This window comes from Myotis brandtii, unplaced genomic scaffold (assembly GCF_000412655.1).
Source record: "Myotis brandtii unplaced genomic scaffold, ASM41265v1 scaffold69, whole genome shotgun sequence".
Classification (NCBI taxonomy): domain Eukaryota; kingdom Metazoa; phylum Chordata; class Mammalia; order Chiroptera; family Vespertilionidae; genus Myotis; species Myotis brandtii.
In genome coordinates, this window is record NW_005370700.1 from 1,065,587 (window position 1) to 1,090,160 (window position 24,574).

The 24,574-nt window shown below is 37.9% G+C and overlaps 2 protein-coding genes across 7 annotated transcripts in view; one reads left to right on the top strand and one right to left on the bottom strand.

The window, feature by feature from the left end:
• Nucleotides 1–14,901, bottom strand: part of KIAA1468 (KIAA1468 ortholog) — a 103,829-nt gene extending 88,928 nt beyond the window's left edge. For all 4 annotated transcript variants that reach the window (XM_005881789.2, XM_005881788.2, XM_014529646.1 and 1 more), the window contains exon 1: nucleotides 14,124–14,901. In XM_005881789.2, coding sequence (XP_005881851.1) covers nucleotides 14,124–14,649 — 526 coding nt within the window. In that variant the 5' untranslated portion in view covers nucleotides 14,650–14,901. The remainder of the gene's footprint in view (nucleotides 1–14,123) is intronic.
• A 217-nt stretch (nucleotides 14,902–15,118) lies between these two features.
• The window catches only part of PIGN (phosphatidylinositol glycan anchor biosynthesis, class N), an 88,985-nt gene continuing 79,529 nt past the window's right edge, over nucleotides 15,119–24,574 (top strand). For 2 of the 3 annotated variants that reach the window (XM_005881792.2, XM_005881793.2), the window contains exons 1-5: nucleotides 15,119–15,279; nucleotides 17,669–17,815; nucleotides 21,188–21,422; nucleotides 22,184–22,305; nucleotides 22,763–22,861. In XM_005881792.2, coding sequence (XP_005881854.1) covers nucleotides 21,202–21,422; nucleotides 22,184–22,305; nucleotides 22,763–22,861 — 442 coding nt within the window. In that variant the 5' untranslated portion in view covers nucleotides 15,119–15,279; nucleotides 17,669–17,815; nucleotides 21,188–21,201. Of the gene's footprint in view, nucleotides 15,280–17,653; nucleotides 17,816–21,187; nucleotides 21,423–22,183; nucleotides 22,306–22,762; nucleotides 22,862–24,574 lie in introns of those variants that run through there. The other variant, XM_014529649.1, reaches the window with a different exon arrangement.

The following is a 24,574-nucleotide window of genomic DNA, read 5'->3' on the forward strand; positions in this document are numbered from 1 at the left end:
TGACCAGGCCAGCAGGAGGGGGCTGTTGGGGGGGACCAGGCCGGCAGGGGGTTAGTTGGGGGCAACCAGATCCGCAGGCAGGTGAGCAGTTAGAAGCCAGCAGTCCCATATTGTGAGAGGGATGTCCAACTGCCGGTTGGACCTGGGATCGGGCCTAAACCAGCTGTCCGACCAGGGATCGGGTCTAAACCGGCAGTTGGACATCCCCCGAGGGGTCCCGGATTGGAGAGGGTGCAGGCTGGATTGAGGGGACCCCCCGTCCCCCGTCCCTGTGCACAAATTTCGTGCACCGGGCCTCTAGTTATAAAAATAAAGGTACATAGAAAACAAAATAAATATCTCAATCCCACTAAAATTGGGGATAAGATCAGATATCACTAAGGTTTTCCCCAGAATTTTTAGATATTCTTTTTTGAACTTTTTTGACCATGTCTAAGTATGTATATATATTTTTACAAAAATAGAATACATATAATATGTATCTTGCTTTTTAAAAATTAAGCTTAAATAGTGAAAAGTTGCCATATCATTAAGGCTATTTATAATAATAAAAGGGTAATATGCTAATTAGACCAGGTCAACCGGCCATCTTCCAGACGTCCGACTTCCTTCCGGACAAAGCCATGGTGATGGGGGCCGAGGCAGAGGCAGTTAGGGGAGATAAGGCCAGCAGGGGAGGGCAGTTGGGGGTGAGATCAGGCTGGCAGGGGTTGGGTAGTTGGGGGCAACCAGGCTGGCAGGGGAGGACAGTTGGGGGTAAGATCAGGCCGGCAGGGGAGAGCAGTTGGGGGCAAGATCAGGCTGGTAGGGGAGGGCAGTTAGGGGTGATCAGGCCAGCAGGGGAGAGCAGTTAGGGGTGAGATCAGGCTGGCAGGGGAGGGCAGTTAGGAGTGATCAGGCAGGCAGGCAGAGAGGTTAGGGGCGATCAGGCAGAGGCAGTTAGCGGTGATCAGGCAGGCAAGAGAGTGGTTAGTAGCCAGTGGTCCCAGATTGCAAGAGGGATGTCCCCCAAGGGATCCCCAACTGGAGAGAGTGAAGGCTAGGCTGAGGGGAACCCCCCCCCAGCTGTGCACGAATTTCATGCACTGGGCCACTAATCCTATATAATAAAAGCCCAGCGACAGAATGGCCAGAACAACCGGTCAGCCAGTCGCTATGATGCACACTGACCACCAGGGGCAGACGCTCAATGCAGGAGCTGCCCCCTGGTGGTCAGTGCGCTACCACAGTGGGAGCGCTGCTTGGCTGACCGGGATGAGCAGCTACAACTGCTGCGAACCCCAGGCTGACAGGCAGGAACCTGGGCTGCGATAGTCGCCTCCTTGCCAACCCCAGGCTCCCCCTCCTTGCTCCCTGCCACCTCCTCCGGATGCCTGCAGGCCGCGCAGCGCCACAGTGGGGCTCGCAGAGCTGACCATGGAGGCTGGGAGGCAGATTTGTTTCCGCCGCCGCAGGACTGAGGCCTACTCCGCTGCCTCTCAGTGCTATTGTTCCTGGGCCCGGCCCTGACTGGGTCCCCTGGAGAGGCGAGTTCTCTGGCTCCACAGAATATGCCGGACTAGGGGGCAGCTGCTCAGAGGGCAGGTCCACAACTGCTCAGCAGACTGGGATGAGCAGTGCTCCCACAGTGGCCCAATCCCCGTAGTCCACGCCCCTCACCAGTGCACGAATCCTTGATACATATTGCTTAAACTGATTTCCAGAATAAGTATACATAGCAATCTGAGTTTCATCAGCACCATATAATAGCCGTAGTCAATCAGTATTTTAAAACGCACCAATTTAACATACTATACAATTATATCTTAATTACGTAGGCATCTCTTTGATCCCTAGTGAACTTGCACTTTCTTTAAAAAACATATTGGCCATCTACCTTTTGGGGGTATGTGTGTGAATTTTCTATTCACATTCTTTGACCATGTATCTAACATCTTGACTTTCTGGATATATTACTTTATCTGGCCATTACTGACCTAACCAGAAACTCTACTTGCATACCATACTCTATGCTCTTAGTCACATGTCTTAGCTACTCATTAGTTTATTCTGATGTCTCTAACCTGTATATTTAAACATGTACATCAAATAGGATGAACTTACATTAACCAATATTCTGGTTTTATAATGCCAGACCTCACTGTTTTAGCTAGTCCTGATGTTCATGGAATGTTAAGTACTGAAGTTGGCTGATTTCAGATAAATATTTTTTATGATGTGAAGTATCCATCTAATGTTAGTTTTCTAAGTATTTCTTTCTCTTCCTCTTTTTAATATTTTTAATCAGACATAAAGGTATAGGTTAGAGCCTAGCTGATCACCATACATTATCCCTCCATTATACTCTGAAAGAAACCACCTATGCAATAGGAAAATTCATTGAGGAAAGCAAACACAGTTTAATTTTATTAAAACACAGCATTAATATGGCCACTGAAAAATATATTCTAAATATTTTTTATAGTTCCAAGCCCCAATACTTTCTATTTTCCAAGAAAAAAAAGCCACAATACTTTTTAAATAACAATAACTATGATGTCATAAAATTCATGTCGTAATTCATTAAAATGTATTCCACCATGTCAGGAAAATAATTATTTCTGAAGAAAGTAATTTAAACTTTTATTGTACTAACCCAAACAACAGATTTTGTAAATAAAATGTACTTTGAATTTAAGAGTTATATAAGGTAATATTATAGCTCTAAGGTAAGTATGCTTCTTTAGATGTAGCCACATTTTTTTTTCAGGGCAAGCAAATGCCCTTCCAAATACTCTAATATAAAAGAAGAGTCTGGAAAAATTAACCTCTTTTATTAAGAAAGAAGCTACAGACCAGCCAGTGTGGCTTAGTGCTTGAACATGGGCCTATGGGGTTGCAGACTTGATGATCCCCCCCCCCCCCCCGGGGGCCCAGCCAGTGTGGCTTAGTGCTTGTGCATGGACCTATGGGGTTGCGGGCTAGATGATCTCCCCCCCCCACCCCCCCCGCCCGGTGTGAGGCATGTAGGAGGCAGCCAATTAATGATTCTCTCTCATCATTGATGTTTCTATCCCTCTCCCTTCCTCTCTGAAATCAATAAAATATATTTTTTAAAAAAAGAAAGAAGCTACATATTCTAACATGAACTGTATCAGCATTTCTTCAAATTCCAGGATTGTATAACTTCTTAATAATAATTTACTTTATAACTCAGAAACTGAATGATCAGGGACTTTCATCATAATCCACAAACCGGTAAAACCTGTATGTAAGTTTTACTAAGTCTGAAAACTAAATGGATTATACAGTGTGACTATAAGTCATGTGGACTGACTTTATAAATCATGCATGTAAGTAGTCTTATTCATATCTACACTTAATACTTTAGTACTGATGACAGAATGAAATTTTATATCAGTTAAAAAAATTAGTTTCAGATGCTTGAAAAGGTATCTTTTATGGAAACTAAATAGCACTTTAAAAATTAAATGTATCAGGAAGACTGACCAGCTGCTGACTAATAAAGAGCATTGGTTAATTCAATTAAAACATCTGTTGAACTACTGTGTACCAGATTACTGACAGAAAGGTACAGTAAAATATTAAAAAATAATTTTTTAAAGATGTGGATATAAAAGTCCATGTAGGTTTGTTGTATATGCTTATATGTGCTTTATATGTTTTTGTAAATGTATACAATAAGTTATTAATACTAACTGAGAAGTAAAATTAAAGTTTTTCATTACACACTCTATACTGTTTGAATATTTTTTAAATTAAACCATCACCAAGGATATGTTTTCACTGATTTTTTTTTTTTTTTTAGAGAGATAGGAAGGGAGGGAGAGAGTAAGAGAGAGATTAAAAAAAAAAAATCCATCAGTTGTCTCCAGTGGGGATTGAACCGCAACCTCGCAACCTACAATCAAACCTGCCATCCTTTGGTATATGAAACAACACTCCAACCAACTAAGCCACTGGCTAGGGCTGTTTGAATTTCTTTGTATGTGTTTTGATATCTTTTCTCCAAAAAATTCAGTATTTTATAATAGTGTATTTTATAATTAAAGTCTTGAAAGTACTCAATTCACAACTAAAGAATAGGAAGAAATATAGTATTAAGGAATTAACTTTTATATTCTAATTCTTTCAGCAAAGGTCATTTATTGAATCATGCCTAAAAAAAACCTATGTCATGGTAAATAATAAAGAAATGTATAGTATATAAGTTTAATAAATTAAAAAGATAATAAATCTCACTCATATATGGGATATAATGATCAACATGATTTTATGAACAAGAATAGATCCAGAGACAAATGGTAGGGGAGGGGGGTGGTTAGAGAGCAAACAAAGGACTTGCATGCATGCATATTAGCATAACCAATGGACACAGACACTGGGGTGGTAGGGGCTTGCCCGGGCTGGGAATTAAAGATAATAAATTTACCTTACTTTAAAACCTGAGGTTGTGTATAAGCATTTTAATGCTACCCACTTAAATTAAAATTGAATCTTAGAGATCTGTCAATGGCAAAAATCACATTTATATTTTCTGATCCTCAATTCTTTTCTGATGATTGGGCTCATTTCACTGATCCTGTATTTAAAACACTTGAGAGTGAGAAGTAACCTTAGAGATATTCCAACACTCTCATCTTTACAGATGAGCAAAACTGAGCTATGTATTCATGAATTCTACGAATACCTACTAACGCACGGTGGGGAGTAGAAAGATAAAAGTCCTTGCCTCAAATGAACTTATAAACCACTGGAATTAAGTCATGCACACAGATAACAATGATTCAATCAGATCACTTTATGTTAAAGGTTAATCTGTGAGCAAGTTAGGAGTAGAATTCTAGTCTCTCAGTTCGCAGTCCATCTTTTCTTTGTCACAAGATTCCACAATGAGTTCAACTTTAAAGCCAAAAGATTTAAACTTAGGAAGAGATTTAAACACAAATTTCTTGACAAACCATTCACTTAAATTTCTATAATGCTGGATGATTTTACCATATGAATAGTTGTCAGATAAAGAGGAGGATTATTAATAACAATAGTTATGATACTTAACATTTTTGACCACTATTTTGTGCCACTTTTTGCAGATAACAACCCCCGTAAGAGGGGTCACTACCATCTGCATTTCACAGTAATAAAAGAAAGCAGACTATTCACAGTTGTGCAAGTAGGAAGCAATTGAACAGGAGGAAGCAATTTTAAAAGGTTTCAGTTGGAGTGACAGGAACAAATAGCTTCTAAAATCAAGTAAAAATAAGAATGAAGATTAAATGCACTGTTATAAGTCTAAAACTGATGGTCCAGATGGGAGCTAAAGGCTTGAACTAAGGCAGCACTCAAGCATAGAACCTGATAAATGGTTAGAAATAACAGAAAATATGATGTCACTACTTTGAGCAACCTATCCATCTACAACAGGACCAGCTGGTTTCAAAAACATATGAACATCATTTCTGACTGCTGGGAATTTCTGAAATAATAGGTAGGAAAATCTGGAAGAAGGCTACACCCCTGATTGCACTGTGTGGTCTCCTCCTTGAGACTTAGTCATGCTCCACGATTAGACTAGAAACTTAGATGTAACCACGCAGCAAAGCTTCAAGATAAAAAAAGAGAGCAATGCCTTAAACTTATAAATAAGAAAAATAATGATTTGTTAGATGCCTGAATCCTCACTGCTATTGTGAGATGAATTTGGGGGCAGGTTTGCCCCTAAGGTGATCCCCCTACTTTGCAGAATGGCAAACTAATTCAGGCTTGTAAAACTATTTCAATCAGAAGAACTGGTGACTATATTTGGCTCTAATTTGAAGCTAGTTGATCCTACAATCACATGTAGTATGTGCATTTCCTGATTTGGATTATGTTGAGTGCTGTGCAGTATAGACACCTTGTTGACATTAACTGATGCTTTAGGCAGATTATTCACCTCGCCTTAGTGTGTTGCTACAGTTTATTTATTATTATTATTTTTTTTAATCCTCACCCAAGGACATGGCGAGAGGCAATATCCTTAGAGAGAGAGAAACAGAAAGAGAGACAGAGAGAAACATTGATGAAACATCAATGAGTTGGCTTCTTTACGCTCCCTGACTGGCATCACTTTATTTTTTAAACAATCAATTTTGTACTACTTGACTAGCCTTCTGCATTAAGATGACTGACTATTCTGACTGAGTTACTAAGATATATGTACTCTGAATGAATTACTAAAATACTTTGCCTGATTATATACTAAAATGATCTGAGAACTTTTACTGAGCCTGTGTCTCAAAGTTGACATAAGACAGTAGTTGTGGTATAATGGAGAGAGAGCAGACTTGAAGTCAGTGATCTGGGTTGGAATCCCAGTCCTGCCATTTAAGAGATGACATGTGGTAAAATATAAAAGGACCTACAAATAAAAAGTAAGTCCCTGTGCACATCTCCCAACCACCAATCCTCCTCTGCAGCAACGATCATTGTTTAGACTCTGCTGTATGTATCCTTTCAAAACATGCCAGGCATATGCAAATTTCTCCCTTTTTTATACATAAATGAAAACATATACATATTGGCTGCATCCTAATTTATTCAATTTATAACTTGGTGATCATTCCAGATCAGTATATGTAGATTATATATTTAAACTAATTAATCCCTTATTATTGAACATTTAGGTTGTTTTCAATTTTTAATGCCTTTACTTAAAATGGCATTTTAATAAATCTTGGTTCAAGTGTTTCAATACAAACAAGCATGTCTATAACAAATTATAGAAATGAAAAGGGAAATTGAAGGGTCCAGTGAGAACATAGATTCATAAATCACCTATCAATACAGGCTACCTTTGGTCATCTTATTTAAAGGATTAGTAAACAAAAATCAGTATTGCTACTATTGTAACTTATTAAAGGGTACAAAATGCAAATGTTGATCTTTAAGAACAATGATAAAATGTGACTAGAGATTTTAACATTCATAAATCTCATCATTCCACCTTACATTCTTTGGTCAACCATCCTTACATATCTATCCCTGAAGGAAAAAAAAACACCAAACTTAAATCCTTACCATGACGGTAAAAGAATGCTTATAATAAGGAGCTGTACTCATGACTAGAAAAATTAGAAAATTCTGACTTTTGTAGGTCCTTTTCTAGCGGTAATTCTACTTCCATACACAAATACAGAATACTTACCAGATACAAATACAATGCAACAACAACAAAAAAACCATTGATATAAAGTAGTTTTGTTCACTTAAAACATGGTAAATATATCCTAAAAGAAATTTGTGTCAAGATTATACTAAGAATTATTAACTTATTCCAAACAGAACTGATCCTCAAGTTTACAACAGGAAATTGAGAATAAACTGGTACATATGTAATCATTTAGTTTGTCAGCAAAGAATGACATTTTTTAATCCTGTTTTTTTTTTTGCAAATTTACTTAATAGATGATATATAAGATACTAATATTCAATATAAGGTAACAGAAAAGGTAGAACACAAGTCAGACACAGATGTAGAAATAAGTTATTATGCAAAATATAATCTTTGTGTTCATATATCAGAGACAAGATGGTATTTCATGTATCCCAAACACCAAACTCTGTCCACACTGCACAGATTATAGGATTAGGTGCCAATTAATGGTGGAACTGTAGAGTCAATTCCCATTACAAAACTTCCTTGTTTTGCCATAATTAATCATATGCACATTTTGCAAAGCACTGTTCATACTGTTTTAAGTGCTTTTTAAAAAGAAAAGTGCGAAGGACAACACCATATAACCACCACCCAATACGAACTGTTAACATTTTTCATATAAATTTCAAAATTTAAAAAGAAATAACACATTCATGTCCCTAATGTTTCTCTCCTCAAAGGCAATCAGAATATCCAATATAATTTAATACAGCAATGTGTGGTGATGAACATTAATTATACTTGTAGTAATAATTTCACAATATACACATATATCAATCATTATGTTATACTAGAGGCCCAGTACACGAAATTGGTGCACAGGTAGGGTCCCTAGCAGCTGCCAGTTGTCAGCTGCCGGCCGGGGCCTCCATTCCCTGGCTGCCAGCCAGGGCCTTCCTTTGTTCTGCACCACCCCCCGTGGTCAGCGCACGTCATAGTGAGCAATCGAACTCCTGGTCAGTCGAACTCCCAAAGGGACACTTTGCATATTAGGCTTTTATATATATAGATATCTAAAACTAATACAATATTATTCTTTAATTATATCTCAAAAAATTGCGATTCTAAAACAAATACTCATATGATAAGGGAGTTAAATGAAGTAGATCAATCCAAAATTTATACAAACCCCAAAAAAGTCTATCAAAGAGGCACTGCATCCAAAATATGGCCAAATAGCAAGACACTATTTATATATTAACAAATATGTTTTTAGTATCAATAATTTAGAAACCATAATTCATCATTAACTCTTACGGTACTTATTGGGTGAAGCCAGTAAAAACAACTACCTATAAGAAAAATATAGGCTGTTAATGTAAGGCTGGGGCAAAAGTAGGTTTATGGCTGTTCGTATGAATAACACAATAATTAATAAATAATAATACATGAATAAACTGTTTCCTTTACTCACAATTGTAAACCTACTTTTGCCCCCCATCAGCCCTTTCTCAATTGATATTTGTAATTTAGATTTAACAGTGTATTTTTAGACCATGCTAAATATTCTTTTGCAGTTGATTATCATACAACCATGGGAGGAGACACTGTTAAAAGCCATTAAAAAAACAAAACAAAAAAACAAATTCACCAAATTTAGCTTCAGACCTAAAAATACTAGTAAACAAAATGAAAATTACACCAATTTCTGAAAGGTTCTCGTTCAACCAAGGTTTTTAAAAAACAAGTATACATTCTGAACATCACCTCTAACTTTCTTGTTTGAAAACCAGAAAGTGTAATTTTAATTTTTGACAGAGGTCTGCTTTCCCTGATTAATACCCCTATCTTGCTTCCTTTTAGCCAAAGTACCACAACGGCTTAAAACATCAATCAGCATTTTTAGAGCTACCCGAATGGAAACACTTCATTAAGTGGAGAGCCCGATAATGGTAAACATGTTCCCAGAAGATGCTTTAAACAAGGAAAAATATAAAATAAATATTTTCTTTAACTCATTTCCTTTTCCTTTCCTCACTCAGGATAAAAAGTCTAAATTTGGCCAAAAAATAAAGTCACTATTTGGTCAAAATTTAACATCTTTGAGGGTCAAATTTAAACGTTACTTTCTCCACAAGGGCCATTTCAGTACCATAATCGATAATGATTTATCTATATCTGATTGTTTACACTATAATCTGTAGCACAGAAGACTATTCTATAGTTCTTTCATGTGTTAGTTTTGCCTCTCCATCACGAACATGCATCATACATCTTCTGGATCCCTACAGTCCTTAACTGATCACACAATTAAGAAATATATGAATCAATGTAAAATACTGAACACCAACTATATTCAAACTACTGTACTAGGCAGTGAACATATCTGAATAAATTTCTACAAGAATTAATAATAATTTTAAAAGTTCAGAAAAGGCATAGGCAAGAAAAATGACAGTTATACAACAGATAAATATTCTGTTGATATTTTCTCTCCCAGAAACCAGGGGCAGCACTAAATCCAATTCCAATCTAACAGGTAGGAACTACTTTGTAAAGTGAAAGAGATGGGAACTTTTAAAAGATTGTAATTATGACATTTTAGCACTGGTGATACTAGAAAAGGAACACTGAGCACAATGAGATATGTACTCTTTGAGAGCTCTGAGAAAGGGTAGGTAGTATCATGAAACAGAACATTTTAAAAATGGAGGAAGATGACAAAAAGATTGTAGGCTCACAAGTGAAATTATCACATTTAATCATAAGTGATTGCCTCCTGGTAAATTAGTTGCCTTATAAAAATTTAAAGGCATGGTAAATGCCTTGCCTAAAAGAAATCCATCACTGAAAAGCAAAAGTTACCTGTTTTCCCCATTTGACCACCTACTGTCTCTACCGTACAAAAAACTAGGCTGATCCTAAGAAAATAAGTCCAATTTTTATTAAAGCTCATTCCTTCAAGTGAAACCAGCATTCCTCTGGCAAAGATACTACAAGGTAAACAAAAGAAAAAATAAATGAGACTACATCAAACTAAAAAGTTTAATAAATTTTATTGATTTTTTTATTTTTATTTAGAGAGAAGAAGTGAGGGAGAGAGGGAGAGGGAGAAACATCAATGTGAGAGAGAAACATTGATCAGTTGCTTCCTGTATGAATTCCCATTGTACCCTGACCAGAAATCGAACCCGCCATCTTTTGGTACATGGGCCTGTGCTCCAACTAACTGAGCCACACCAGCCAGGGTCAAACTGAAAGGTTTTAGCACAGCAAAGGAAACCATCAACAAAATGAAGAAAATCCACTGAATGGGAGAACATATTTGTCAATTACATATCTGATAAGAGGTTAATATCCAAAATTTATAAATAACTTATAAAGTTTGACACCAAAAAACAAACAATCCAATTAAAAATGGGCAAAGGACATGAACAGAAACTTCTCCAAAAAAGACATAGAGATGGCCAATAGACATATGAAAAGATGTTCAGTGTCACTAATCGTCAGAGAAATGTAAATTAAAATCACAATAAGATATCACCTCATACCTGCCAAAATGGCTATCATCAATAAATCAACAAACAAGTGTTGGCGAGGATGTGGATTAAAGGGAACACTCATGCACTGTTGGTGGGAGTGTAGATTGGTGCAAGCACTGTGGAAAGCAGTATGGAGTTAGCCCAAAAAATTAAAAATGGAACTGTCTTATGACCCAGTGATTCCACTTCTGGGAATATATCCCAAGAAACCAAAAACAATAATTTGAAAGAATATTTGCACCCCTATGTTCACTGCAGCGTTATTTACATTAGCTAAGATTTGAAAGCAGCCTAAGTGTCCATCAGCAGATAAGTGGATAAAAAAAGCTGTGGGATGTTTACACAATGGAGTAACACTCGGCCATAAAAAACAAGGAAATCTGAAGTCTAAGTGTCTGGGACAAATCACTTATAATTGCAAACCCCAGTGTTTTTACACTCCTGTGCCTTATTAAAATATCCCAAAGGAATGGTATTTTCAGATTGCTGCCACTCATGGAGTTATTGAGATGGAACAATGTAAATCAGCTGTTAACAAATAATATATGCCTTATAGATACCGAGTCTTTGGGCTGCACAAACAGTACACATTGCGCTTGTGTCCTGTTACATTCTTTTTTATCTAGTTCTTTCAACTGTTTGTTTAGCCCTTTATTCTTCTCTTTAGAATACTAAGTCTAATATTCTCCAGGTATTATTGTTTTTGTCTTGCCTCTCTGTGGTGCTACTTATTAAAAATCTCATAATAGATATTTCTGTGCAAAGCACTTCCTGAAAATAAAAATTTTCCAAACATTTAAAAAAAAACAAAAACAAACAAACAGGGAAATCTTATCCATTGTGACAGCATGGATGAACCTGGAGAGTATTATGCTAAGTGAAATAAGCCATTCAGCCCTGGCCTGTGTGGCTCTATTGGTTGAGCATTGCTCTATGCACTGAAAGGTTACCAGTTTCTTTCCAGGTCAGGGAACATGCCCAGGTTTCGGGTTCAATCCCTGGTTGGGGTGTGTTCAGGAGTGAAGTTTCTCTTTCACATTGATGTTTCTCTGTCTCTCTCCCTCTCCCTTTCTCTCTCTGAAATCAATTTTTAAAAATTAATAAAAAAAGAAATAAGCCATTCAAAGAAAGACAACAAGTACCATATGATTTCTCTTATATGTGGAATCTAATGAACAAAATAAACTAATAAAATAGAAACAGACTCATGGGGAGCAGACCGACAACTGTCAGAGGGGGTGGGGAGGGGAGCTGGGTGAAAAAGATGAAGAGATTAAGTAAAAAACAAAAAAACTAAAGAAAAAAACCCCCAACCCTAATAGAATGACAACAGTATGGTGATTACCAGAGGGAAAAGAGGTATGGGGGCTGGTAAGAGAGGGTAAAGGGAGGAATACTAGGTGTACCAGTTAATAATGTGGATTTTTTTCAATAGATGGAGTTACACCCTATGTTGATATATATGCGATTTGATATGTATGCTATTTTGTTGTATTGACAAGCTTCAAAACTTCATGTCAAATGTGCTGAAGGTGTTAACATCATAGACATTTTTACGCTTAAAAATGTCAAATTTTGTGCCAAAAAAAGAACATTTGCAGGAAGTTTTAATTCATTACTTTATTTTGAAGAAAAAGTTATCATATACTTCGGGAAGCTTATAGTGAACATGCTCCATCTCAAGATACTTGTGAACACTGGTTTAAACGCTTTAAAAGTGATGACTTCGATGTGAGAGACAAAGAATGTCCAGATCAACTGAAAAAGTTTGAAGACCAACAATTACAAGCATTATTGAATGAAGATGCGTGTCAAACTCAAAAACAATTTGCAGAAAGATTAAACATTGCTCAGCAAACAATTTCTGATCATTCACAAGCAATGGGAAAGATTTTAAAGGAAGGAAAATGGGTGCCACATCAACTGAACGAGACAAATGGAAAACCGAAAAGTCATCAGTAAAATGTTGCTTCAACAGCATGAAAGAACGTCTTTTTTGCATCGATTTGTGATTGGCGATGAAAAGTGGATTTATTCTGAGAATCCCAAATGCACAAAATCATGGGTTGATCCAGGTCAACCATCAACATCGACTGCAAGGCCAAACTGCTTCGGAAAGAAGACAATGCTCCGTGTTTGGTGGGATCAGGAAGGTGTATTATGAGCTTCTAAAACCAGGTGAAACTGTTAATATTGATTGCTACTGACAACAAATAATCAATTTGAATCACACTTTGATCGTGAAACGACCAGACAGTTAAAGACACGTTAAAAGCTCTTGCCTGGGAAGTATTAACCCACCCGCTGTATTCACCAGACCTTGCTCCTTCAGATTACCACTTGTTCCAATCGATGGCACTCGCACTTCCTAAGCAGCATTTCAAAACGTACGAAGAAGTGGAAAACTGGGTCTCTGAATGGTTTGCCTCAAAACAAGAAAAGTTCTATTGGGACAGTATTTACAAATTACCTAAAGAGGGGAAATGTGTAGCTAGCGATGGACATTACTTTGAATAAAGCACTTTTGATGTTTCTCTTGAAGTTATCATGTTTTCTTTGATTATAAAATCCGCATTATTAAGTGGTACACCTAGTAAGTGGTAATGGAAAGAGACATGACTTGGAGTGGTGTACACACAATATTATAGAATTGTACCCCTGAAACCTATATACTTTTATTAACTAATGTAACTCCAATAAATTCAATTAAAAATATAGTATATGATAAATGGGGTAAATGATTACTCTGTGTTGTTAAAAATGATTTTAACAAGTAAAGTAAATTTCTAACTTATGCAGGTTACAAAAGCTTCGGTGTGATGGGACTAGGATAGACTGCAGATTGAATTTGCCTACCTTGCTCATTAGATTTCCTGTCATTTTGGAAACTACTGAAATTAAGGCATAGCAATTGAATTAAATTGTGTATATTGAAAGAGAACCTACTTCATGCAGTTGAAAACCCCATCTTTTTTTTTTTTTTTTTTTTTTTTTGGAATGAGAAAGTCATCCCAAAGACAAAGGGTCTTTAGTGGAGACAGAGCAACAATATTTCCTATTCTTTTCTTGCTCTTGACTTTCGGTCAAATTACAGCGAACAGTTTAAGAAACACTATTTCCTGGTAATGGCGATTCAGGAAATTGGAGAGAAGGGAAAAATGATTAAAGCGATAAGCCAGTTTGCAAGGGAGACGTCTGGAGTCCTGTAATAGCCAGTGAACTAGAAACGCTGGATATTTTTATAGATACAGGCACCAACTAGGGAGCCAGGAGCCAGTGCAAGTTCAGCCAAGGGATGAAGGCAGGCGGAGGGAGAAGTCACCGCAAAAGACCCCAACCCCCTGCAACTGTTTAAAATGTCCATAATATTCAGTATCCGCCCAGAAACAACCTCCCCCACAGCCCTAACAACCCTGCGGGCGAGACAGGCTGCTTTCACTTACTGAGCTGTCCCCCGCCCGACGTCATGCTTGGCTCCCGACCTCCGGCGCCTCCAATGCCGACGGCTCCAGGGATCCCTGGCGCCCCCATCCCCGGCGGGGTCCCACTCTGTCTCTCGAAGTTGCCGGGATTGGAGAAGTAGTCGCGCAGCCGAGGCAGCTCGCGGCCGCTCTCTAACAGCTCGGTGTGCAGCTCCAGGGCGGTCAGCAAGTATTGATCGCGCAACAGCTGAGCTGCGATCGCATCAATTGACAATCGGGCCGGGTGCTCCCCACTGCCCCCCAGTGCCACCGCAGCCGCCGCCTCCCCAGGGAGCACTGGCCGTGCACTGCTCCCTAAGGCCACGGGATCCTGGGGCGATAGCGAGTCCGCAGAGCCAGGATCTAGGTCGCCCCCGGAACCCAGCCGAAGTCCTGCCCGCCGCTCCTCGGTCGTCGCTACCTCGTCGTCATCCTCGTCTGAATCACTGAGAAATGGATTCACGCCGCCACTACCACTGCCACCACCTCCAGGCACCATCGCCGCCATCTTATCCTGTCAGGCGTGTGGGCACCTCCCTGACTGGCTCTGACAGGCCGCAGCCTGAATTCCCCCTCCGCCTCAGCGGGCACTGCGCACCGCCTCAGCCCCGGCCTGGCCACGTCCCGCCTCTCCACCTAGAGACCAGGCGTACGCTCAGAGGCAGAAGGTCCAGAGGCAGCAACACCCACTACCTCTACCGCGGCTGCACCAGCAGCCCGGCTTTGCAGGCGTCTTCCTGGTCTCCAGTCTCGCGAGAAATAGAGCGCGTTCCGCCCTCCCCTTCTCCCCGCCCCGTCCTGCGCCAGCCCCACCCCAGCCCCGTAGGTTCACAGAACCCGCCAGCAAAGCCGCTCTTGACTCAAATGCAAAACCCCGCCCCCACTCCTGTTTGATTGGCTAGAGGGATAGGGAGGAGGCGGGGTTACGGAGGACTGGTCTTAGAATTATCGCGAGAACTGTTGCTGGCCAGGTAGGTGTCAGGGGGCGTTCCGTGGTGGAGATGCGTTATGACGGCGACTTAGGAACGTTCTTTTGGCGATCCTTTCAGTGGGCAGAGAACTCTGCCAAGAGTGGAGTCCTGCCTTCGCGCTGAGGTGGCCTCACTCCCGGATCAGGCTTGACCGGGATAAGCCCCAGGTAAAATCCGGGGACCAGTGCACAGAGGTGCGGTGGCACCGAAACTGGTCCCACGCCCGCAGGTCGCTGCCTCTTTAGCTCGCTTCACTTTTTCTTTCTGGTTGCCGCTAATTGGTGGCATTTTCCCTGCATGTGTAGCGGGTCCCCAGGGCAGTAGTTAGAATTTGGCTTCTTTTCTCATCCTTCCCTTCCCAGCCATGTGCCTGCTTACCCTGGAGGCCTGGCAACCGCCCCGGCATCGTGCACTTCACGGGAGCGCCTTCTCGTCCTCAAGTTAGGCTATAAAACGACAGCGAAGGTGGAGGGGGGCGGAGGGGCATGGGAAGTGCGGAGAGTAAATAGAAAAAGGATTTGCTAGGATCTGTGAATATCCTGATAGCCTCGACTTGTATAACAAGCGGTCGTTAGGGGCTCAATAAACACTTAGAACGTAATACATAATTTGCTCAACAGGGGACCCTTTAGAATATCACATTCAGTCCCATCAAGTAGAAAAATAAGTACATTTAAGCCTAGAAACGTTCACTGACCTGGTCTAGTCAACTCCACTCATAAATATTCAAGGGAACTAAAATCAGTTACCTTCACGTCCGAAGCCATTCTTCTTTCACTAAGCCTTGCACCTTGTCCATTTAGGCTGGAGTTCAGGTATTGACAGTGAAACTTAATTATTTTAAAACTTAGAGGCTTTAGACAGCTTTGATTTTATCAAAGGTTAGCACATAAAGGAAGCATACTAAATTTGGAAGTCCAACGTTTGTCTTTTATATCAGTCCTTGATTACAGTTCGAGGTGGTAAAGGGGATATTAGTTTCTAGTCAACAGTATTAGAGTGCTATTCCTAAGAGCTTCTATTTTCTTCACACATAAATTGCTCCTTTTGCAGGTTTAAGATTTCCTTTCTTTCTGTATAGCTTCCTTTAAGGACCAAAGTAAATAGGTAGCAGTAATTATGTTATCAGATAAGTTACATATTATATCCAAGCAGTAAAGTATCTCCTTTAGTTCTGTGGAAAAATTAAAATAGAGCATTCTTATGTAACCTTAGGCCAGGTTATTGGCTTACATGTAAAGGGATGCCAGCAGTTAAATGTAGGCTTTAATTTCAGTTTACCCAGGCTCAGTAAACTAAGATTTTAATTTGAATGAAGCTTTTTTTTGTTTTGTTTTGTTTTGTTTGCCAGAAGTTTTTCGGAATTTTTAAAAAATAGAACATTAGGTCCTAATGTTCAAATTCTAAATATTTTTTGAGACATATATTGAAGAAAAACTCAGGAAAAAAAATCTCATTTTAGGAAAATAGTATTAAAAATAACTAATACGCCGAAACCGGTTTGGCTCAGTGGATAGAGCGTCGGCCTGCGGACTGAAGGGTCCTGGGTTCGATTCCGGTCAAGGGCATGTGCCTGGGTTGCGGGCACATCCCCAGTGGGGGGTGTGCAGGAGGCAGCTGATCGATGTTTCTCTCTCATTGATGTTTCTGACTCTCTGTCTCTCTCCCTTCCTCTCTGTAAAAAATCAATAAAATATATTTTTAAAAAAATAACTAATGCTGTATCCTGTTACAAATATATTTTTTTGTAAGGATATTTTTCCATTGATTTTTAGAGAGAGTGGAAGGAAGGGAGAGAGACAGAGAGAGAGAGAAACATCGATGTGAGAGAGAGACATCGTTTGGTTGCTTCCCACAGGCACCCCAACCATGTCCGGGACATGATCGAGCCTGCAACCAAGGTATGTGCCTCGGAATCCAACTGCAACCCTTCTGTCAGCAGGCTGATGCTCTATCCACTGAGCAAAACCAGCTAGGGCTTGTTACGTATTTCTTGACAAAAAGGATTACTAATCCTTATTGTAACTGAGTTTGCTAGAAAGATTGAAAATGGAACCAATTTCTGGAATGGAGTCATGGGGGGATTAGGAATGGCATGGGAAGGACATGATTAGAAATGAATAGTTTATATACAGTGTTTCCATGTCTCTAATGGGGAATTTTAGAAATTTCCTGCACTTAAGGTCCTTGAAGAGGATTGTTCTTATCAGGCGAAGAGCCCAAAGTTCGTATCCCAGTTGTACCAATAATTTGCTGTGAGACCTTAAAAAAGTTACTTTACTTCTCTCATCTCACACTCATCTATTTGTCAAGGGGATAATGAAAGTACACAGGATTAGGAATGTGCTGTCACAATGCCTGGTACTTGGTATACCATAAATGTTATTATAGTTGGTTATCAATTAATGTAATATTAGTATATGTTGAAAATATTCGACAGGTTTTGAAAAATAAAACAAATATTAACTGGAAAAAACAGTAGGGCCCAAAGGACATAGCTTTAATTTAGGGTCTGACTTCTAAAATATAGGTTGAACATAGATTTTGTTTCCTCAGAGAGTTGTAAGAAGTTGGATGTAGAATTTCTTCATGATTGGCTTCCTGTAAAAATGTAGTTTCCTGATTCTACTTTATAACCTATAATCATGGACTTGTTTATGTGATCTTCCACACTCATAACAAATCAACTGGCCAGTCTTCTATGTAAGTACCTTGCTTTTCTACAATATAGAAGTTTATTTATCAATTTAAAATATTAATAATTGCTGGTCTCTACTTAACAATAGTTTATTAGTAATATATTGGGAATTTTTTTACTTAGCAAGATTTACATTAATGTAGGTCTTTATAGCTAGTGTTTCATTGAGTAATCAGAATAATCATTGAAGTTTGTATTTTAGTGATGAAAATGTGACAGATTGCTTTTTTTCCCAAGCACTTCAATCTTTTTTGTGTGTAAAAAAATTATTTTGGCTTTAATAGTCTTAAGATAACCATAAGTAAAATTTTAAATGCAAGTTGCGGTTGACTTAAAGTTTTAGAGATATCTAACATTTTATTGTTTTTTAGTGTGTAGTAAGTATTCCACCAACATAAATTTTTATTGGTACATGGATATGTGTCCTTTAAAATTTAAGTTATTCACTTATTTTGAAAGGTGTCTAAATGATTGAGCCTTTTTCAGTAAAACTGAATAAAATATGATTCTGTTTGAAGATAATATTAATAATATTGCTTAATATTGCTTAATATACATGTGTTGGGACATAATAACATAAGTAGTATGTGAAAGATGGTATTTTGGAATCACTGCAATTTTATGTATAGTAAGTGACTTAAGCATAAAATTTGTGTGTTTTTTCTTTTTTATGTATCCTGAATCTTTACAGTTTTTGTGTTATGTTCTGGAGGCATAAAAAGAGAAGCAAGGTAGCCTCTAGTGGCAATAGTGCGTATTACATGTACCTTTGAAGTGATAATTCTAAATAATTTATTTGGTAAACATTTGAGTCCTTGCTAAGTGCCTAGGACTGTGATGAGTGCTGGAGCAGCCCTGTCTTGCTATGACAAAATTATGGATAAGTGATAGACAGTAATCCAAATAGTCAAAGACTTAGCTATGTAATTATAAACTAAAGTAAAGGTTTTAGTTTCTGATTTGGACTGCATAGTCCTGGAAGAAGTGATGCTTGAAAGTACAAGCAGATGCTATGAGACAATGGGGTGAGAGGATGGAGGGTAGGGTGGAAATGGCATTCTGTGAGGAGGAATTGTACCCATGAAGATCTTACAGCAGTAGGAAACATGGGGGTAGTATGTAAGGAAATTTAAAAAGGCCAGTGTGGCGAGGTGCCATAAAGCAAGGGAAGGTGCTATGGGAGAAGGCTAGAAAGAGAGGCAGAGGCCAGTCCAGGTAAGACCTTGTTAGTCATATTAAGGATTTCAGTCTTGATCTGGATAGAAGGCACTGAAGGTTTTTATATAAGGGATGAGATGTTCAGGTTTGCATTTTGAAAAAAGCAAAACAAAAAAATAATATATGGCTACACAGCAGAAGAATAGTGTATAAAGAATAACTGTTAGTTCTCTGATTTACATATCTGGGTGAATGGTGGTGCCATCCCCTGAGACTAACACTAGGGAGTTTGGAGGCTTCCTACCTAAACAAGGCTCATGGCCTGGTGGGGAGTGGGGTGGGCAGTGGAGTGGGGTGGTTGGGAAGGGTGGTAGTTATATCATGGGTGTAGTTTTAAACATACTCAGTTTGCATTTCTTTGAAATATCCAAGTGGATGTGTCAAGGTTGGAGTTATATATATGGATTTGGAATTATACTTTGTTGAGACTTTTGTATATAGGTGATAACTGAAGCCAGGGTATGATGAAAAATGCCTAAACAGAAAGTATAGAGTGAGGAGAGAAAAGGGCCTACAACCAAGTTTTGAGTAACTCCAAAATTCACTGACCAGATAGAGCCCATTCTACACTGGTCAAAGATATAGCAGGAAAACCAAAGAAGTAATGTTCAAAGAAGCCAAGAAATGAGAGCTATTTTTAAAAGAAGGCATAGCTAATAAAGACAAATAGAATGGATAAGCCATGAAAGACAACTGAAAAAATAGCCATTGGATTTTGCAGTATTCACTACCTTAGTAAAATCTTTCTCTCTGATGTAATGGAAACAAAGACTCAATTTAAGTTGTTTGAGAATTAGATGATTAGGTAAAAAGAGATTGTATTCAGTATTTTCAAGAAGTTTGGTGGTATTAGGAAGAAAGGAACAGTCAGTGCCTTTAAAAAAATTTTTTTTAATTAAGCCTTTATTTGTGAAATGTACCCTTATCATAAATGTGGTTTAATTCATTTTTAGTGCTGCATAGTATTTCATTATGAACTGTCAATGTAAGAGCATACAATCCTATAGAGAATTTTTATAAAAATTTATTTGAGCCAGAGGATACACCTAGAAGCAAAGTCTTAATCGACTAGGAAAAATGCTGCCTTGAAACAGACATCATGGATAGTTTGCTCTTTGCAGTTAATGGCATACTGTCTTAACAGTATTATTTAAATGTTTCATTGCACATTGTTTAGTATCAGACCTGTGACTGTGTCTTCTTGGTGTTCTTTGTAATACCCCTGCATACAGTTATGCACATAATATGTACAAAGAACATTTTTTTAAATATATAATTTTATTGATTTTTTGCAGAGAGGAAGAGAGAGGGATAGAGAGTTAGAAACATCGATGAGAGAGAAACATCAACCAGCTGCCTCCTGCACACCCCCTACTGGGGATGTGCCCACAACCAAAGTACATGCCCTTGACCGGAATCGAACCCGGGACCCTTCAGTCCGCAGGCTGACCCTCTATCCACTGAGCCAAACTGGTTAGGGCATGCACAGAACATTTTTATTGATTGAATGAGTGTAACCTTCTGCTTGCTTGTTTTGGTGTTCAGGGAACTAAAATAGAGTGTTCCCTTAGTGAGTGCAAATTTTCTGAAGCACAGATAAAATTTAACTACTTTTCCCCCCTATAATTTAGCTAACTGGACAAAAATATATGTTGTCTGCTTAACTTGGTGATAATCAAGAGAAGTGAGAAGTCTGCTGAGCTGATAAGCAAAAGTCGAAAAAGTTTACACACATTTAGATGATGTTAAAATTCTAAGAATATCAATGGCTGTCATATGAGCACCATGAGTTATATTTTCTATTTTATACAGGATTTGGTTTGACTAAACCATACATAACTCAATTTAGGACTCATTTAGTTCTTTCTTTGTTTTTTGATTCTATATTAGTTTTTATGAGCTTAATATACATTTAATTTTATTGTTAATAGTTTATTGGAGTTAATTGCTTATTCTACTTGAATCTTTTCTTTTTGCTTGAGTGTACTTTATTATATATTTTATTTCAGTATCATCTCATTATTAAATAATGTTTATTGTTACCACCAAAAATGAAGTTGAGTTATGTAATGTTTTAAAATATATGTTGTCATCAAGATATGTGAAAATATGTAATTCCATTAAGGTTTACCCAGATTTAATTTTGTTCCTTCTTTCAGCTTTTCTTGAAGATATGCTGCTCTTCTTTATTGTGGGGTTGCTCGTACATTTTGTGTTCTTCGCCTCCATCTTTGACATTTATTTTACATCTCCTTTGGTTCATGGGATGGCTCCTCAGTTTACACCATTGCCTCCTCCAGCAAGGAGACTAGTGCTCATTGTTGCTGATGGGCTGCGGGCAGATGCACTTTATGAATTTGATGAAAAGGGAAATCCTAGAGCACCATTTATTAGGTAAGCATGTCAACTGAACAAAGACATCTCTGGAAAAAGTATGATCTGAACTGATCAAAATGTTTTTAAACAGAGGTATTCAAATTTCTTTATGCTTTTCTCTTTCTGTTTAAGTCAGTTTTTGTTATATAATTAAAGAAGTTAAAAATATAATCAATAGTGTTGTAATAACTACGTATGGTGCCAGGTGGGTACTAGACTCATCAGGTGGGTGATTTAGTAGATTATTTAAATTCCTAACCACTACACCTGAAACTAACATAAAATAATACCAAGTGTCAACTGTAATTGAATAATTTTAAAAAGAATAAAAATTTGTGAAAAGATACTATGACACTTCATCCCTAAATACTTCAGTATGTATGTTTTAACAACAAGCACTTTCTCTTACATAACCACAATACCATCATCACACCTAATAAAATTTAACATTGAGAGAATATTATTGTGTATATCAGTTATTTATTATTTAAAAATCATTTCAATACTTTGTGGCTTAAAACAACACTGGTATATTTTGTCTAATGATTCTATACAGTGGTTGCGTGGGTCTTTGTTCATGTACCTGGGCTCACTTATGCTACTGAATCCACTGGTAGAAGGGCTAGGACTGGGCTCAGCTGGGATTAGGATTTTTTCCTTCCTAAATTTTGACTGACGTTTTTTGTTTTGACTCCTTCTGTAATAATCTTATTTTTCCAAAGTCTTAACAGAGCACTTAATTATGTCTATGTTAACTATTCATCTGTAATATCTTTTAGGAATATCATAATGCACGAAGGCAGCTGGGGGATATCTCATACACATGTGCCAACTGAATCACGGCCGGGTCATGTAGCCCTGATAGCTGGATTTTATGAAGATGTTAGTGCAGTTGCCAAAGGTATTGTCTATTTAGACAATTTCATCCTGTGAAAAATTTATTGAGTAAATATTGCTTCTTTAGCTCTGAATCATGACACAAGGTGAAGGATGTTTTGAGATACTTTTGACAAATATTTTAATAGGCCTCAGCTAAACACATACTGGTATTGAATCAAGAATTAAGCTTTAGTATTATATCATCCTGTGCTATTAACATAATGTGATTGGGTGGATCTATGGTTTTCCTAGAAATTAACTCTCAAAGGTTCAAAATAATTCTGTATTTTAGTAAGAAGTAAATTACCTATTGTAAGCTTTAAGAAATTTAACAAAATCTATTATTACTTTTGCATTTGTTGTGCGATTAATTCTCATTGTTATTATTTAAAGGATAGTTCTTTAGGGGCTATACTAATACCTCACCATGTGTATATTGTTTTGTTATTATTTGCTTTTTTTTTCTCAATTACCTGAAGGATGGAAGGAAAACCCTGTGGAATTTGATTCTCTTCTTAATCAAAGCAAGTACACATGGAGCTGGGGAAGCCCAGATATCTTGAGTATGTTTGCCAAAGGTAAGAGACATTGATTATATTTTCTTAGATAGTAACTAGATTAATAAATTAATATAGTAATTTTTTTATACTATCAATATTTTCTTGATTTTGAGACACATGTTTTAACATATTTAACAGTTCTGAAATAGGGATGTGTGTTGCAATGGACAAACATGTCAATTTGATTTTTTTCTTCTTAGTTGAAATACTGGCACATCATATAGTTGGGCAGGCCAAAAAACCTCAAACTGCTTGCCACTTATATACTCTTGAATTCAATGGAATGACATATGGCTCTAACATTCAATAACTTTATAATCTTGGACAAGTTAGATAACTTCCCTGAACTTCAGTATGCATTTTTGTATATATGATTTTTATGTCACAAGTTTGTTTTTAGGATTAAATTAGATAATTCATGTGAAACATTTAGCAAAGTGCTTATCATATAACTCCTCATGATGCTGATGCTGATGTCTGGTTCATTTTACATTGATGAATTACTAAGAAGTTGGTAAAAAAAATTTTTTTAAAGAAATTGGTAGTCACATAAAGATTTAAACATTAACATTTATGTTTATGATTCCTATTTTGATATATTCAAGATCTTGCCATTTGGATTAGTTTTGTATTTTTTTCTGTGTACGAATCTGCAAGTATTAGAACATCCTTGATTACACAATTTATATTACTTTTTAAAATCACTGGATTTTTTTCAATTTTATGTCATTTAATGCCTTTTAGTGGGAGCAGAATGGTCATTTCACTTAATGAAAACGTTTTGTAACTTATACTTAGTCACGGGTGTAATTATATTAGTTGAAATAATTGAAGATTATTATGTTTTGAAAGCAAAATACATAATTCAGAATTTTATGTATGACATTCATAGAACATTATTATGTAAGGCAGGCCGAAAAACCTCAAACTGCTTGCCATTTTTATAGTCGCTTCTTTGGACAGTAGTTTAGCTTTGGGGAGGACAGGTGGCTTATTTAACTTGCCTTCCTACTTCTGGCTACAGTTGATAGATAGGGCCAATGCCTGAATTGGAGACAGTCCAATGGCAATGTTCCCTTTCTTATAGTAACCAACAAACCAACTCAGATTTTTACTTAGGATGTGGGAATTAGAATGGCTGAGCAGTGGAATAACTCGTGTCAATAGGACTAAACTGACATTGTGTGCCTTCCTACTGGCTACAGTTGATAGATAGGGCCAATGCTTGAATTGGAGACAGTCCAATGGCAATGTTCCCTTTCTTATAGTAACCAACAAACCAACTCAGATTTTTACTTAGGATGTGGGAATTAGAATGGCTGAGCAGTGGAATAACTCGTGTCAATAGGACTAAACTGACATTGTGAGAAACCAAGATGGCGGCATAGGTAAACACGGGAGTTTGCTGCCTCGAACAACCACTTCAAAAATATCACTAAAAGACGGAACGGACATCATCCAGAACCACAGGAAAGCTGGCTGAGTGGATGTTCTACAACTAGGAGAAAAGAGAAAAGCATACCAAGGCTCAGAAGAGGCGCAGTGCTGAAGTAAAATACTAAGGTTCGGAGTGCATGTGGAGCGGGCTGGAGGCTGAGGGCGCGGTTGTCGTTTTCAATCGGGAGGGAGTCTCAGGCTCTGAGCTCCAGTTCCGGGCGAGTCTCTAAGGACCCACACTCATACGGGAGAAGCGGGACTGTCTGGCATCGCTCAGAACCCTAGGGCAGCTTT